The sequence below is a fragment of the Oncorhynchus mykiss genome, chromosome 12 (genome assembly GCF_013265735.2).
Source record: "Oncorhynchus mykiss isolate Arlee chromosome 12, USDA_OmykA_1.1, whole genome shotgun sequence".
Taxonomy (NCBI): Eukaryota; Metazoa; Chordata; class Actinopteri; order Salmoniformes; family Salmonidae; genus Oncorhynchus; species Oncorhynchus mykiss.
The window spans coordinates 52,086,151-52,100,080 of NC_048576.1; the positions used below are offsets into that span (position 1 = coordinate 52,086,151).

At 42.4% G+C, this 13,930-nt stretch overlaps 1 protein-coding gene across 4 annotated transcripts in view; it reads left to right on the forward strand.

The window, feature by feature from the left end:
* Window positions 1–1,381: 1,381 nt before the first annotated feature.
* Window positions 1,382–13,930, forward strand: part of LOC110537753 (gamma-aminobutyric acid receptor subunit alpha-1) — a 36,869-nt gene continuing 24,320 nt past the window's right edge. The window contains exons 1-8 of one of the 4 annotated variants that reach the window (XM_021624115.2): window positions 1,382–1,533; window positions 3,818–3,914; window positions 6,872–6,984; window positions 8,107–8,174; window positions 9,827–10,047; window positions 10,789–10,871; window positions 11,465–11,608; window positions 12,600–12,752. In XM_021624115.2, the coding sequence (XP_021479790.1) occupies window positions 3,838–3,914; window positions 6,872–6,984; window positions 8,107–8,174; window positions 9,827–10,047; window positions 10,789–10,871; window positions 11,465–11,608; window positions 12,600–12,752 (859 nt within the window). In that variant the 5' untranslated portion in view covers window positions 1,382–1,533; window positions 3,818–3,837. Of the gene's footprint in view, window positions 1,534–1,976; window positions 2,313–2,383; window positions 2,515–2,889; window positions 2,909–3,817; window positions 3,915–6,871; window positions 6,985–8,106; window positions 8,175–9,826; window positions 10,048–10,788; window positions 10,872–11,464; window positions 11,609–12,599; window positions 12,753–13,930 lie in introns of those variants that run through there. The other 3 variants (XM_021624113.2, XM_021624114.2, XM_036937770.1) reach the window with 3 other exon arrangements.

Sequence of the window (13,930 nt, forward strand, 5' to 3'; positions counted from 1 at the left end):
CACTGGGCAACTGTATGCTCATCGACATGTGATATGAAAACAGAAAATGAAAGTCAATGTAAATGGTGACCCATAAAATGCCAGAAAGTCTAATGTACTTTTTGATTCAAAACTTTAGAAGCAGTGATTATATCCTTATAACCTGCACATCAAACAAGGCAGTTACACAAATGACTATCGTCCATCTCTTTGATGTTTAGCCCTACATCTCCACACTACACGACACCACAGCACCTCTCCCTCACTTGCACTGAAGGAAAGTAGGGCAACTCTCAGATATTGTCCTTTTTTTGGGGGGGGGGGGGGGGGGGGGGGGGGGTGGAGGTATAGCAGAATACCAATTTCGTAATTTGGTTGTGGATCAGCAGTTTTTCTCTTGTTATGTCAGTCACTGACTGTCACTCTTTTAGCCACATCAGCTAACATTTTTTAGGTTATGTGCCCAGGGACCCTGGCCTCCAGTATTGGTAAATGTGTAGAATTGCAGGAAATGTGCTTTAAAAATGCAAACATTTATCTCCAGTCCATGGCGAAATGAGTAGAGAATTGCAATGAGAATTGCATTAAATGTGTTCGTGTGTAATTTTGATAACTGGACACGTGCGAACACACATGCATGAACGCGCACGCGCGTGGCCACACAAGCAAACCAACTCGCAGTGCCCGTTTTCATGTCATTGGACAGTGAAGAAGCATGTCTGGGAATAAATTACATACATTACAATGACATTAATTCTTCGGCGTTTCATTTTGAATAACGGGTAGAAATATGCACTTGCAGCATTAAGGTCGATGCACGTGGGCTTGGCAACCTCATTATCTGTGTAGAGCACAAGATAGACGGACAGAGAGAGAGTGAGAATGAGAGACGAGGGGCGACAGAAACCTTACTGAATACCGATGCATATAGTCTATGACGTCTTCCATAACTCGTTCATACACTATATTAAGTATGCATAACTCAACACATAAACCCTGTTCCATTTCAGACAAGACGAATAATACCCTTGGTTTAATCAGGCTGTTTTTGCAGATGCACAGCATGGGTCAGCGATACCGTAGTCTGGTAAATACAATTCAGTATTAGTATTGCATTGAGGAGTTATGATTTGTGCATGAAGGACGAGTAGTCTAGATGTCATCATAGTCTGTTGTAAATGTAATAAAACAAACACATGATATCAGTGTGTATTATGCGTTGATAAGGGCAACAAACCGACTACATAAATTCTGAGTTATTACATGTCCCATCATGATTAAAATGTCTTCTGGTTTGTAGTTTAATTTGAAAAACACAGATGACTACAAAAATATACGCTTGATTTAATCAGGCGGTTTTTGCAGATGCACAGCACAGCTCTGCTTTCCCAGCACTGTCTATGTTCAGTCGTGGAGTGCAGGCAATAGCAGCATAATATTTGGCTGTAAACACAGGCGGTCCTGTTGTCTCGATGCGAATCCTGGACTTTTAGGGTACAGTGAGTGAGTGTTTCAAGGTGATTTCGGTGTGGCTCGTCTCATCAAATCTATCGGGTGAGGGAACGATGGGAAGAATGTAACCTATTCAATATTGGGAAGAATGTAACCTATTCATGTATGAATGTGTTATTTATTATATGCATTGAGTGTCTTCATTGATAGGCTATGTGATAAACATGTAATAATCGATTGGAGATATTCGTTTTGGTCATAGAGGAATGTCGTGCCAGTTGATATAGCCTATCCATTCAATAAATATAAAACGCAGTTTATATAGGAAAACATCAAACATCAGTCAGAGAGAAAGAGGGGCAAAAAACAAGTGAGCCAGTTGAAAATGTAAGAGGATTTAATTTTGCAGCCACTGAAAAGAGATTAAGTCGACAGCAGTGGAAGTTAAATTGTGCTGCATATAAAAAAAATGGGCGGATTGGTCTTTAGATGAGAGAGTGGTACCACCTTCCATTCTAAAATAAAATTGCCATGGCATGAAGTCACAGCCTATTTCACATCCGGTTTACCCAGGGACATATTACTATTGTCCTGGTAAAGTAAAGCTTTATTTGGCTGCAATATCAGTATTTACAGTCGATTTTGTAGTTAGATAACCAATTTGTTGGGGACTGAGAAGAGTTTAACCCCCCACACCAATGAATAGTGCGCGAGACCTGCGCATACTCAGCATCGTCAGCAGCCGTTTCTCCAGCCTCAAGCTCAAATTCGGCAGTAGATCTGAGATCTTTGAGGATTTTTCTCATTGAATCCGTGTAAAAAAAAAGATGTACATAAAAGTTTGAGGACACGACAGCCTCGAATATTTCTGGTATATCGCTGTAAGTGAATTAATCGTTTTTCATTTTGCTTGTCTTTATCAGTGCAGAAGGAGGTCGGGGGATTTTGACTTGCGTTTAGAACTGCAGTGAGTTGTGTTCAGCCTAACAGAGCAGAATGGTAGAGGAGTTGCAACGATCGGGGAGTGGAGGACGTGGAGTTTGCTATTGAAAATTAAGACTATTTAAGAGGGCATCTGCTGTGGTATGATATTTTATGTTTTTGTCGATGTTGTTTCAGCACTGGACCGAGCACCGAATATAGAATAATACCGTTGCTTAATAGGCTACTCACCACGCACGAATTGAATTAGACTCCTGGTCATGTTTAAGATGAGCCTTGAGAAATGCCAGTTGCATGCTAAATATCTCCCTGAACTCAATTTATTTATACTGCGGATGCATTTCAACGGAATGATTTAGAAAGTGTGGTTGTATGGGATTTTTACGCTAAACTGCATTATCCCTGCTTTATCAAATCATTGTCATACTAACGGAATTCTAACAGAACATTGCACGTCCTTTGCACAGCTTCGTTCTCAGCATATTCAAGTGCACCTTGGAGGAATAGAAGCGAGTAACAGGCGCAGTTTTTCTACGTATGTTTTATTGACAGGTTATTGTAGTCGTTTGTGGCATAATGGTGTAGCTATTGATTACAGCGTATTTTTCGTGGGTAATTTATTGCTGCTGTGGGAAACATTGTTATATATTTTTTTTCTGGGATCAGTTAAACGGGCATCTGGCAAACAATTGTCTTTGCATAACGCAATAACATAGCCTACCTCTTAACATCATCTGAAACTGGGTTGACATGACGATGTTGGATAAGGTGAAAATGGGTGAATATAAGAGGATTTGGTTTAATATTGCGGTACGACCGCGTTTCAATTGCAGGCTATGAGTAAGCTATAATACTAGTGTCAGGATAACACACGACAAACAAGACTGTGTAACCGGTAACGTGTTTGATTATTTTCGCAATTATTTATCGCAATATGCGTGCGTAATGTGTGTCGTCGGATCATGCGAAATATATTCTTCATAATGGAACGTAGTCCTGTTTGAAGCAACGGATACATCGCCTCCAATGTATCAAATTCATTCAGACGCGCTCTCACTGTGTTTCTTTTTAGGCAGTTATATGAAGTATAATAAATAGCGGGACTGAATCATGACATGTGAGCTGGCAGATGCAGTTCAGGTTGGCTAACTTGTGAAACATATAGTGCTTTGAGGTTCGACCCATCACCATATCTTAATGTAATTCGTTTTTTTGTTGCGTGTTTGCAAAAGTTGGGCACTAATATGAACCAAAAGAGACAACATAGTGATTGGGAATGGCTGGTCTTAGTAGAACGTTGCCTGCCTCTTATTCTCCTTGATCGTCTTGGTTTGAGGATCCCTCAACTCCTCAATTGTGTCTTCTTTGATTGTCTTTTGAGCCATTCCTGTCAATGGTAGCCTACTGTTGTATTTTATAATGTGTTGTTTTCTTCCTCCTTCAGTGACCGACCATTCTCCAACCATGGGTGGACGGACAGGAACGGTCATACTGTGTGTGTGGGCCTGTTTGCTGATGGCCAATGTGCTTTGTGGGAAAAGGTAAGGTGGGCGACCACACCGACAAAACATTAGCTGAGCTAGATTTGACCCAGGACGGAGAATCAGTGTTTTGTTCTATGGTCTAGGTACAATACAAACGTATTCGTCTCTCAAGTCCCCAACAGAGCGGAATTAGAATTGATTTTGGGATGTGCCGGCATGTCATGTTGGAGAACATCCCTCACTGACAGTCTGTGAGAAAACAATGTAATGATCACGTTTCGCCAGCTGACCATATTTTTATTTTGCGCCTAATTCACTAGGATGGCAGTAAGTAGGCCATCACTTCACGACTCCACACTGTAATTGCAATGAGGTAATACGAGGTGAACACGAGCTGGGGCTGATTTGCCCAAAATAGCAATTACTGTGTTAAAGTTTCCATTGGCTCAGCAGCCACATGGGACAACACTGAATATTTAACCAACGTAGAGAAGTGCATTTCTCAGAATGTTCTGTCGTTCATTCAAATGATGTATGTGTCTCAAGTGACATACTTTAGCTAGAGGGTAGTCCAATATAGAAAGTCACACTTGGGAATACAGATAAGGGTCTGTGCCCTGACCACACCACTCAGTACCACAGTGTGATGGGATGAGAGATGACAGCAATATGTGGTTCTGAAATGTGATTGTCACACTATTAGTCCTGCCATTGAAATGCCAGACATTTGTGTGAGCACCTCAATACTAATCCAGTCCTAGGATAAACTTTGAAGAAGTTTGACGTCGAACCAAAATCATGCAAATACCAAGGATTCACGATTTGCAAATGAAGCCGTATATGCCTAGATAAGCATAAAGATGCTCAACTCTTAAATTAGTAATGTTGGGTCTTGCTATTCTGCAAGCCTAAATTATTGGGTTGAACTGTCAGAGCCATTCACTGAAGTTGACTTAAATGGTTATTTATTGAGATATTTGGGTCTTTTGCGTCTTGGTTACTGTCGTATGTGCAGTTAGAGGAAACACCACCGTTTATATGCTCAAGAACATGTTTGTAGATGGAATATGTAGTCGAACATGCATGCATATCTCATCAGTCTAATGAAATTGCCATTTAAGGATTTATTTTCCGTGAGCTGTGACGTTCTCCCCAGTAATCAACCGCGAGTTGAATGTATTTTAACTGCACTACTTCAAGGATGGCCCATTTAACCAATAAACACCTCCCCTGATTACTCTACCTTACAACTGTCCCCATAAACTGCAGTGTAATTATTAACTAGCAATTCACTGTATTTACCTCTAGAATTCAGACACAATTCTTGGAGGGTTTTTAAACAGGTGCAGTAATCAGTTGTGCGCACATTTGTGTTGTGGCTGGAGAGAAGGACCTTATAATGGGGTAACTATAGTGTTTTGAAGAAGGTCTAGAGAGAGAGAGAGAGAGAGAGATAGCTCCTGAGTTTGTGGACAGGCAGGCAAGCAGGGGCTGCAGCAGTGAGTAGCACTGTTGCTGTTCAGATGACCTGTAGATGGGGATGGTGTACAATGTTTTATGAGGAAGTGGCCCCAGTCAGCTCATAAACATCCAGTCCATTGCTCTCTGGTTATCTGCACCCCTCCCTCTGCCGTTCCCCTCCTTTACCCCCCCCCTATTTCCAAATATACCCTATGTCAAGTGCATTTTAATTATTGCTCACTTGAAAGAGCTCTGAGGCATCCTTGCACATTTGCTGTTGCGTTTTTTTGTAAGGAGGATATAATGAACTTATCTGTTGGAATGTACTGTATCTCTGTGGTAAATCGAAAACCTTCGGCATGTTGTGTTTACTCAGTCTATCATCAAGCAAGCAGAACATAAATGTGTGTGTGCACGTAGTTTCTCTTATCTTTGAGCTAAGGCAAGGAAGGCGCAGCCATATCTTCAAGTTTTACCCAAAAAGTTGAACGTGGAATTGCCATCAGTAAGACTTTTTGACGCCCAATGTGTGTCATATTCCGTAATTTATCAAAGTTCTTAATATTATTTAGATTCCATAAAAGTCATTTTAGCAGGAAGTGGCATTTGAACAAATCACCTATGTGGTAATGAATGGTGTGCTGATGTCATATTAACTATATTATTTCTGCAGTGATGTGAGTAGAATGTCCTTATTGAGAAGAATCACATTTAAAGCCGTGTGATAAGCCTCTCCCACCTCCCCCTCCTCATTCACTCTCTCTATCTCTCTCCCTCATTTGTGGCTGCCTGCATACACATCCTCTCAGCTGTTCTGTTGACTCCTCTTGCTACTCGTTACTTCAGATTCCCCACCTTCCCATCCAACGGTCCATGCTAACTAATCTTTGCTGACCTTCCCTTCTCCTTGGAGCTGTGTTCTGAGCAGAGTTTGTTTCCAAACACTGGGGACAGTTTATTTAGCATGCAATCAAACCAGTGTGGTCTGCGATTGGGCTGAAAAAAAGGAAGATGATTGCTTAGAGGCAAACGATTATTTATGATTAAGGCTTTCCTGTGATTATTTTGAGGGAGAGAAGAAATCTCTCCCACCCCTTCCAATGCCGACCATTTCTCTCTCCATCCACACCTCCTGTTGATAAAATACAAATGTACACAGCATGATTAAATCTGTATTGCTACTGATTACTGTGTTGAAATATTAATGAGTGGTGATGTTAACTGCGTTCGCACGTTTACTGATTGTGAGTATTCTGAGTTTGCCTTAAGCATTTAGTTTCATGTTGCTCAAAGAGCATACTCAATTAGTCCTTTGCTGTTAATAGGCCACATTAAGGTGTAATGCATTATGAGTTCTGCATGTGTACAATGTCATGCCCTGTGGATCAAATAAACGTATTTCTCACATTCATGTGGCTTTATAAAAATTATGTTTCCTCCGAGGAAGTAGATTTTAGAGGATCAAGAGAAGTTGCTCAGCTGGGATTCAGCTCCAACACTCCTGCATCAATTTACTGAATTCACTGTCCAAAATTACTCTTCCTTTTTGTCAGCTCTGGACAGAATGGCCAGACGGATGAGCAGAAAGACAACACTACAGTGTTCACCCGGATCCTAGACCGTCTCCTGGATGGCTATGACAATCGTCTCAGACCAGGGTTGGGAGGTACAGTACTGTACAATGGTTTCTCACCAACTCATAACATTCTCAAGTTAGAGCTGGTAGGAGATAAAAGGGTGATGATGAGCTACTTGGATTGATTCAATAACATGGTTATTGCATGCTGTAAATTACCTTTACAGCTGCTGATTTTCGGGAATCCTTTGTTGTCTTATTTGGAATTGATGGCACGAGATTGTACCACCCTGAAGGTTTACTATTGGTCGTTTGCCAATACCATTAATTGGATGATAGCACTCCAGAACACATACAAAAAGGACGAGGGAGTCCTTTGTCCTGCTTGATGAAAAGTAAATCAGCATTTCATTCGCTTATCGTCACAAGCATCCTCATGTCTTTTTGTTTCTTCTTCTGCCTTTGCAGTCATATCAGTGGAATCTACAGGAGGGCGATTTACTGCTCGCTCCTTCCTTAGAAGCATGATATCAAGAGCAAGTATCTTTTTAACATGAAAATAAAGCTCCTTGGTGAATAACTCAACTAATTATTTTGAGAAATAGTGTATGGGTGTAGATATTCTCATTGGGACCTTGGGTCGTTTTGGCACTTTTCATGGGAAGTACACTGTGCCAGACAGTTCTTGCGTATTCTGCTCTATATTCGACTCAACTTGACAGAGTAATGGAGAGACATCTAGACCTACTGGAACGTGAAGGGTATTCTTATGGACTTGATTGTGTGGAGGCAAACAGGCAAGGGAATATTACATTTTCAGTGGCAAATGGAGAGAAATTAAACATTATGATGGACACCATTCCTGATGTAAATCATGTTTCCATTTTCCACTTCAAAACATAATGCTGTGCAGATTGAAGGTACTCAACATACGTCAGACCAGGTGAAATTTGATCTCAGCCAAGAGATTTGAAAATTCATGAAGAGATTGCATCAGTCCCCAGGTAATGGTCCTGACACTGACACGGAGAACTGCAGAAATGGTTTATTGACCTCAAAATCAGGATTGTAAAGGTGTCATTTTGGAAGGGGGCTCTGTGAAAATTAGGGATTGATACGATCAAAGGGCAATGCTCCCCAGGATTACGTGCTAGTTAGAGCTAATGAGGAGCCCTGATCGACACTCACTCTCCTAATTTCTTGGTTCAACAGAGCGTGTAACTGAAGTCAAGACTGACATTTTCGTGACGAGTATTGGGCCCGTCTCGGACCATGACATGGTATGCCCGTCTTTCCTCTCTGTTATTCCCCTCTCTGAAATGTCACCAGTTCTGTGTCCATGTTCTCCCCTTAACCTATTTTCATGTGGTTTCAACGGTAAAAATGTTTATACATTTGATCAGCCCCATTAGTTTTTCGACATAAATGAAATGTCACGAGCGAGGAAATGTTACGAGACCAATTGGCTCATTCATTTCCGCGATAAATACAACTTCTAGTCTTAAATGTCCATTTTTGTTGCATGGCATATGACCCAAGCGGAGAGGGCTTGGTATTGATGTGGGTGTAATGACTTTGGATCTTGTGTAGCCTTTGTCTTTAGATTTGACCATGATGTAGAGTGCATTGGCAGGTGCTTGGGACTAGATATTAAAGTCCCAGTCCCTGTCCCAAATAGAACCCCTACTTAGTGCACTTTTTTTTTTGACACATTTTCATGGATCCCTATTGGCCCTGGTCAAAATAAGTGCACTTCATAAGGAATAGGGTGCCATTTGGGATACCACCACAGAGAACAGATACTATGGTTATGGCTAGAGACATTACCTTTCGTATGGCTATCATGACTGGATAATGTGATTTGATATAATCCCACTCAAGAGATATAAACTGACAGTGAAATGATTCAGACTAGTCTTTGCAAAATTACCCTTCAGAATGTTCTATCTGTCCTCCTACCTGCTTCCAAACGCAATTTCATTGACCAAAAGTGGGCGTAGCTACCATTTGAAAATCATGTTGGATATTGAAGAGATATTCTTGATAGAATGGCAATAGCGGTGGTGAGATTGATTTATTCATAATTGCTCTGTCGAGACGTCTTCTTTAACCACTGTGGATGAATCAGCGTAAAACAATTACTAATCTGACTCTGCGTAATGTACACAGAAATAACAAGTCCCGGGACATACAGTATGTGAAACACTCTCTCTCTCTCTCTCTCTCTCTCTCTCTCTCTCTCTGCCTCTGATATTGTCTCACAATCTTGATGAAGGTTTGCTATTGGTGCACTTGAACCATGTGTATTTGACATATTATGATTTTATTACTGTACATGCTCTAACATATGGACCTGCACGTTTTTGCTGCTGCGCCACATCACAGTAAGTCACGGAATGGGCTGGCCAAAAGGAACAGCTACAGTAGCTACCATTTCCCTTTCCAGTCCACTTCCATTACCTTGCAGCTCTGTTACCGCTCACAGTAATTAACTCACGGCCGGGGAAGAACAGAGAACCGGAACGCTGTAAATTCGCTGGCTAGCTAACTCCCGTCAGGCATTCTGAAATAATTAAAAGCTGCTCTTAGCCAATGGCGACTAGTGCATGTTTAGAGTGAGATATCGCGCCAGTGTTTGTATTAGGTGTGCTAAAATCTAGAGCAATGTGCTTCTTCCTCATGTTTATTGACGACACATTCATGAGGACTAGCTGGAAGGGAGAGATGGAAGCCACTCTGCCAGTTAGATAGACCTACCTTTGTTGAAGCCTCTACCTTGGCAAGACAAGACAGTCACCAGCAGGAAAAACAGGCCATTTCTGCTACATGGAAGTGAGAGAAAGGAAGTAGTGATATAGTCTGTAACATGTTTGGCAGATATAGGATGACAACCTACCTCTCCCGGGTCCTGACCTTGCCTTCTCTCTCACAGGAATACACCATCGACGTGTTCTTTCGTCAAAGCTGGAAGGACGAGCGGCTAAAATTTAAAGGTCCAATGTCTGTTCTCCGTTTGAACAACCTAATGGCCAGTAAAATCTGGACCCCTGACACATTCTTTCACAATGGCAAGAAGTCTGTGGCCCACAACATGACTATGCCCAACAAACTCCTACGAATCACCGAGGAGGGAACTCTGCTCTACACTATGAGGTACGTGTTTTCGGTTGCATTCGATTCAGGAAGAGGTATTTTTAACACTGAATATGGAAATCGTTACCGGGAAGCGGAACGTGATTTTCTCTGAAGACGATAGTCGTAAAGTCTACCAGTCCCATGGTGATCGTGAAACCAGTACATTGTAAGGTTTCTTCCCTAGAAAATACTGTTGGTATCCAGCAAAATATGAATCCTTAAAGAGATTGTATACTGCAGTGGGGAGCACTAAGATAAGACCTTTAGTGAGTAGAGCGAGTAGTGTAGAAATATAGTGGTAGAGTGCAGGCCCACTGTGGGTTTTCATTTGAGCTGAAACATTATAAATAATGGTCCCAGACGTGAACTTTCAATGCTCACAAAACAGAGCTAACGTGAGGGTCACAGGGGGTGGCCGGCCATAAAACCTTCTTTAACGCAGATGTGGACACAGTGTGAGTTCTAATTCATGGCGTGGCGATGTAGAGTTGACGAATGGATGACGGGTCATGGGTGGGTTGACGTTCCCCTTTTTCACTGTGTTGTCAGGAAAAGCCTGCAGGTTTGCAGCATTGTCCCTCACTGCCAGTTTCTCTTTCTCTCCCTCTCTTTCTCTCTCTCTTTCTGTCTCTCACTCTCTCAATCTCTCATCTCTCCCTTTCTCTATTTCTCTGTCTCTCTTTCTTTCTCTCTCTGTCTTTCCCTCTCTCTTTCTTCTTCTCTCTCTGTATCTTTCCCTCACTTCCTCCCTCCTTCCAGACTGACAGTAAGGGCGGAGTGTCCCATGCACCTGGAGGACTTCCCCATGGACGCCCATGCTTGTCCACTGAAGTTTGGCAGCTGTGAGTGTTTCCTCCCCTTCTCTCTCTCTCTCTCTCTCTCTCTCTCTCTTGTTCCCTTCTGACCGGAAATCCGCTTCTCGTTCCTGATACGAGCTGACAGTGACGTTACAGCTGTCCTCAGGCAGGATCTGACCTCCCAGGCCCCGCTAGGCCTCACTAGGCGCGTGGCAGAGCAGAGACCTTTGTTTATCGGATGCAGTACTCCCTGTCATACTTTCAGCTCATCGTGCCAAGTGCTCATGGCTGCCAGGTCTTCTGACCCCAAAACATCCTTGAAAAGTAGAGAAAGATAGAGAGAAAGAGTGAGAGAGAGAGAGAGAGAGGAGCCCGACAATGACGAGTCAGTCTGTTCAGAATAACACAGCATGAATAAAAGACCAACCCTCAACTTTAAACTGGCTCGCTAAATATTTCAGTAATGAGGCTCCTCTGCAGTACAAATCCTCTGCAGTGCTGAAGCAACACTGTACTGTGGATTGCTTTGACGTGTCAGATGGTTTGCCAGGAGGGAGGAAATCTGACTTGGCTGTTTAAAGGTTAAGTCAGATTGAGATGTTGTTTGTTTCTCTTCCCCTCTCTCTTCTCCCTGCCAGATGCTTACACCAGAGCTGAGGTTGTGTACGTGTGGACGAGAGGGGCAGCCCAGTCTGTCGTGGTGGCTGAAGATGGCTCTCGGCTCAACCAGTATGATCTGATGGGGCAAAGTGTGGACTCTGGGGTTGTCCAGTCCAGCACAGGTTTGTTTCCCTTGTAAAATAATTCATACACTAAACCTCCCTCTCCTTTCTCTCCAAAGAGCTGCATCACATTCCCACTGCTCTCCATTTGTAGGTTTACTTCGAGAACATGTCCCAGATTTGTAATTTCCCTTGTGGGCATCACATCATTTCTCTTTTTTTTGGTTCATTGATGCTGCATGGCATAATTAGTGACAGTGTAAAATGGGTGACCCCTTTACAGTGAGTTTAGCTGCAGGCAGAGAGGTAGTGCATAAGACCATAGAAATCTATGCATGAGACAGCCTTTACTGTTTCTTTATTGGTCTGTGTTTGAAAGTCACAATACCCATCTCATTAAATTGTAGATGCTAATTCTGAGGTACCATTGATTTATAAAAAAAAAATTAATTCATTTTGCATGGCCATTTAATAAGTGCATATTGATTCCTTTGTCTAAGTCTCTGTCAAACATAAAGAGGCAATTTATTACTACCTAATTCATTCCCATTGCTGTCAATCCATTGATGAATTGGGTTGTGCCACGTTACTGAGTTAGTTGATAAATGAGGCCTATAACAATACTAATAAATCTCAATGGCAATAAAACACCATGCTTGTAACATGGCAATCCACTGCAAAGCCCACAAACAGATTTCCTCTCTAGTATGTTATAACAGTCTTACCTACTGTAGATTGAATCTAATGTTTTCCATGTACATTTTTTTAAAGGGGGGTGTTGATTCAGATTCAGATCCAGAGTGTGTAATAGTCACATGTACAAGGGTTGCAGGTGTGATTGCAGGGTGCAGTGAAAGTGTCAGGCGCCAAGCTCCAGCATGTCGCAGTCAAAACTACAATCTCACTATTTCTTTATTGTGCATCAGGTCGGATTTGTAGGATTCACAGGAGCACAAGAGATTTAACAAGTGGCCTTCCGACTGGAAATGACACAATAACTTCTCACGCATAATTCTCTGTTTTAACCTCTCTCCATCCCGCCCGACAACAGGAGAGTATGTTGTCATGACGACACACTTCCATCTGAAGAGGAAGATTGGTTATTTTGTCATCCAGACGTACCTGCCCTGCATCATGACAGTAATCCTATCCCAGGTGTCGTTCTGGCTCAACAGAGAGTCCGTCCCAGCCAGGACTGTGTTCGGTGAGTCCCTGCTACTTCATACCAAATGTAAACCAGTTGACATGCAATGTACACAGTCACCACACAGTGTTAACGAACCACAGCAGGCCTTCACACCAGAGGGAACAGTTTGAATTCAATTACTATAGTAGCAATGTTGATAGTGGTCTGGTGCCCATCAATTAATGAGCTTGTATCAAAGCGAAGGAAAAGTAACACTGACACTCACTCACATTGGTTGGTTTCCTAAAGTCAGTATTAAACCGGATTGGTTGAATCCTCTTATTACCGTCTGAGTTCTAAGCCTGCTGTATACTGGAGCACTGCACCAGCCAGAGGAGCATTAATTCTTGATTCAACATTGGCTGCAGTGGAATTTCGAGTTCTACGTTGGCTGAGTGTGGCTGTGAGCATGGATGTGCGTGTGTGTGTGTGTGTGTGTGTGTGTGTGTGTGTGTGCGTGTGTGTGCGTGTGTGTGTGTCTGAGCTCTTATGCAACAGCGTCCAAAAGGAAGGCTCTTGTTCGTCAGTCTGCAGCATGCTGCTCTCTAGCAGAACAGAGCGGCGGTTAGCTGGGCTGTCCTTGCTTTACCTCTTCCTCTCTATGCACATCGCCGATGTCAGTGTCTCCCTTGGCCGAGTATTTAAAGGAGCTTTCCAAGCCACATAATAAAGTGTCTTTGTGAGTGTGATGCAGATGATTTTTCAACAGCAGCCCTAGCCTGTACTGCGTTTGCTGCAGGGTTCATGTGGAGCTGTTACGCAGCTTACCTGGTGCTGTTCATCATGTGGCAGAAGGAGGAGTAGGGGAATGAAGTTGACCTAGATGCACAGCACTATCTGGAGCGTGTGTCTTCCTCATGTCATGTACTGTACTTCTGTCTCTGGGAGCAAAAGACTCATACACACTACACTTCGCTATACAGTACTCATTATTTCAGGCAAGAGATGGGCATGTTTCAAGAGATAGGCTCGGTCAATGGCATATGTCATTGATCATAAATAATGCACAATGAATGATGTGAGTGGCAGTTGGTATGTTTTATTGTGACGTTAATCGCTAGGCTGTTGACAAAAAGATAAATTCATGTTTATTTGTCGTCAGACGTTTATAACAAGCCTGTCTTCACAACTCTTGCAATGTAACTTGTACAAGACATTAAGAGATAATTAGTGAAATTAGTAAGTAGTATTTGTCT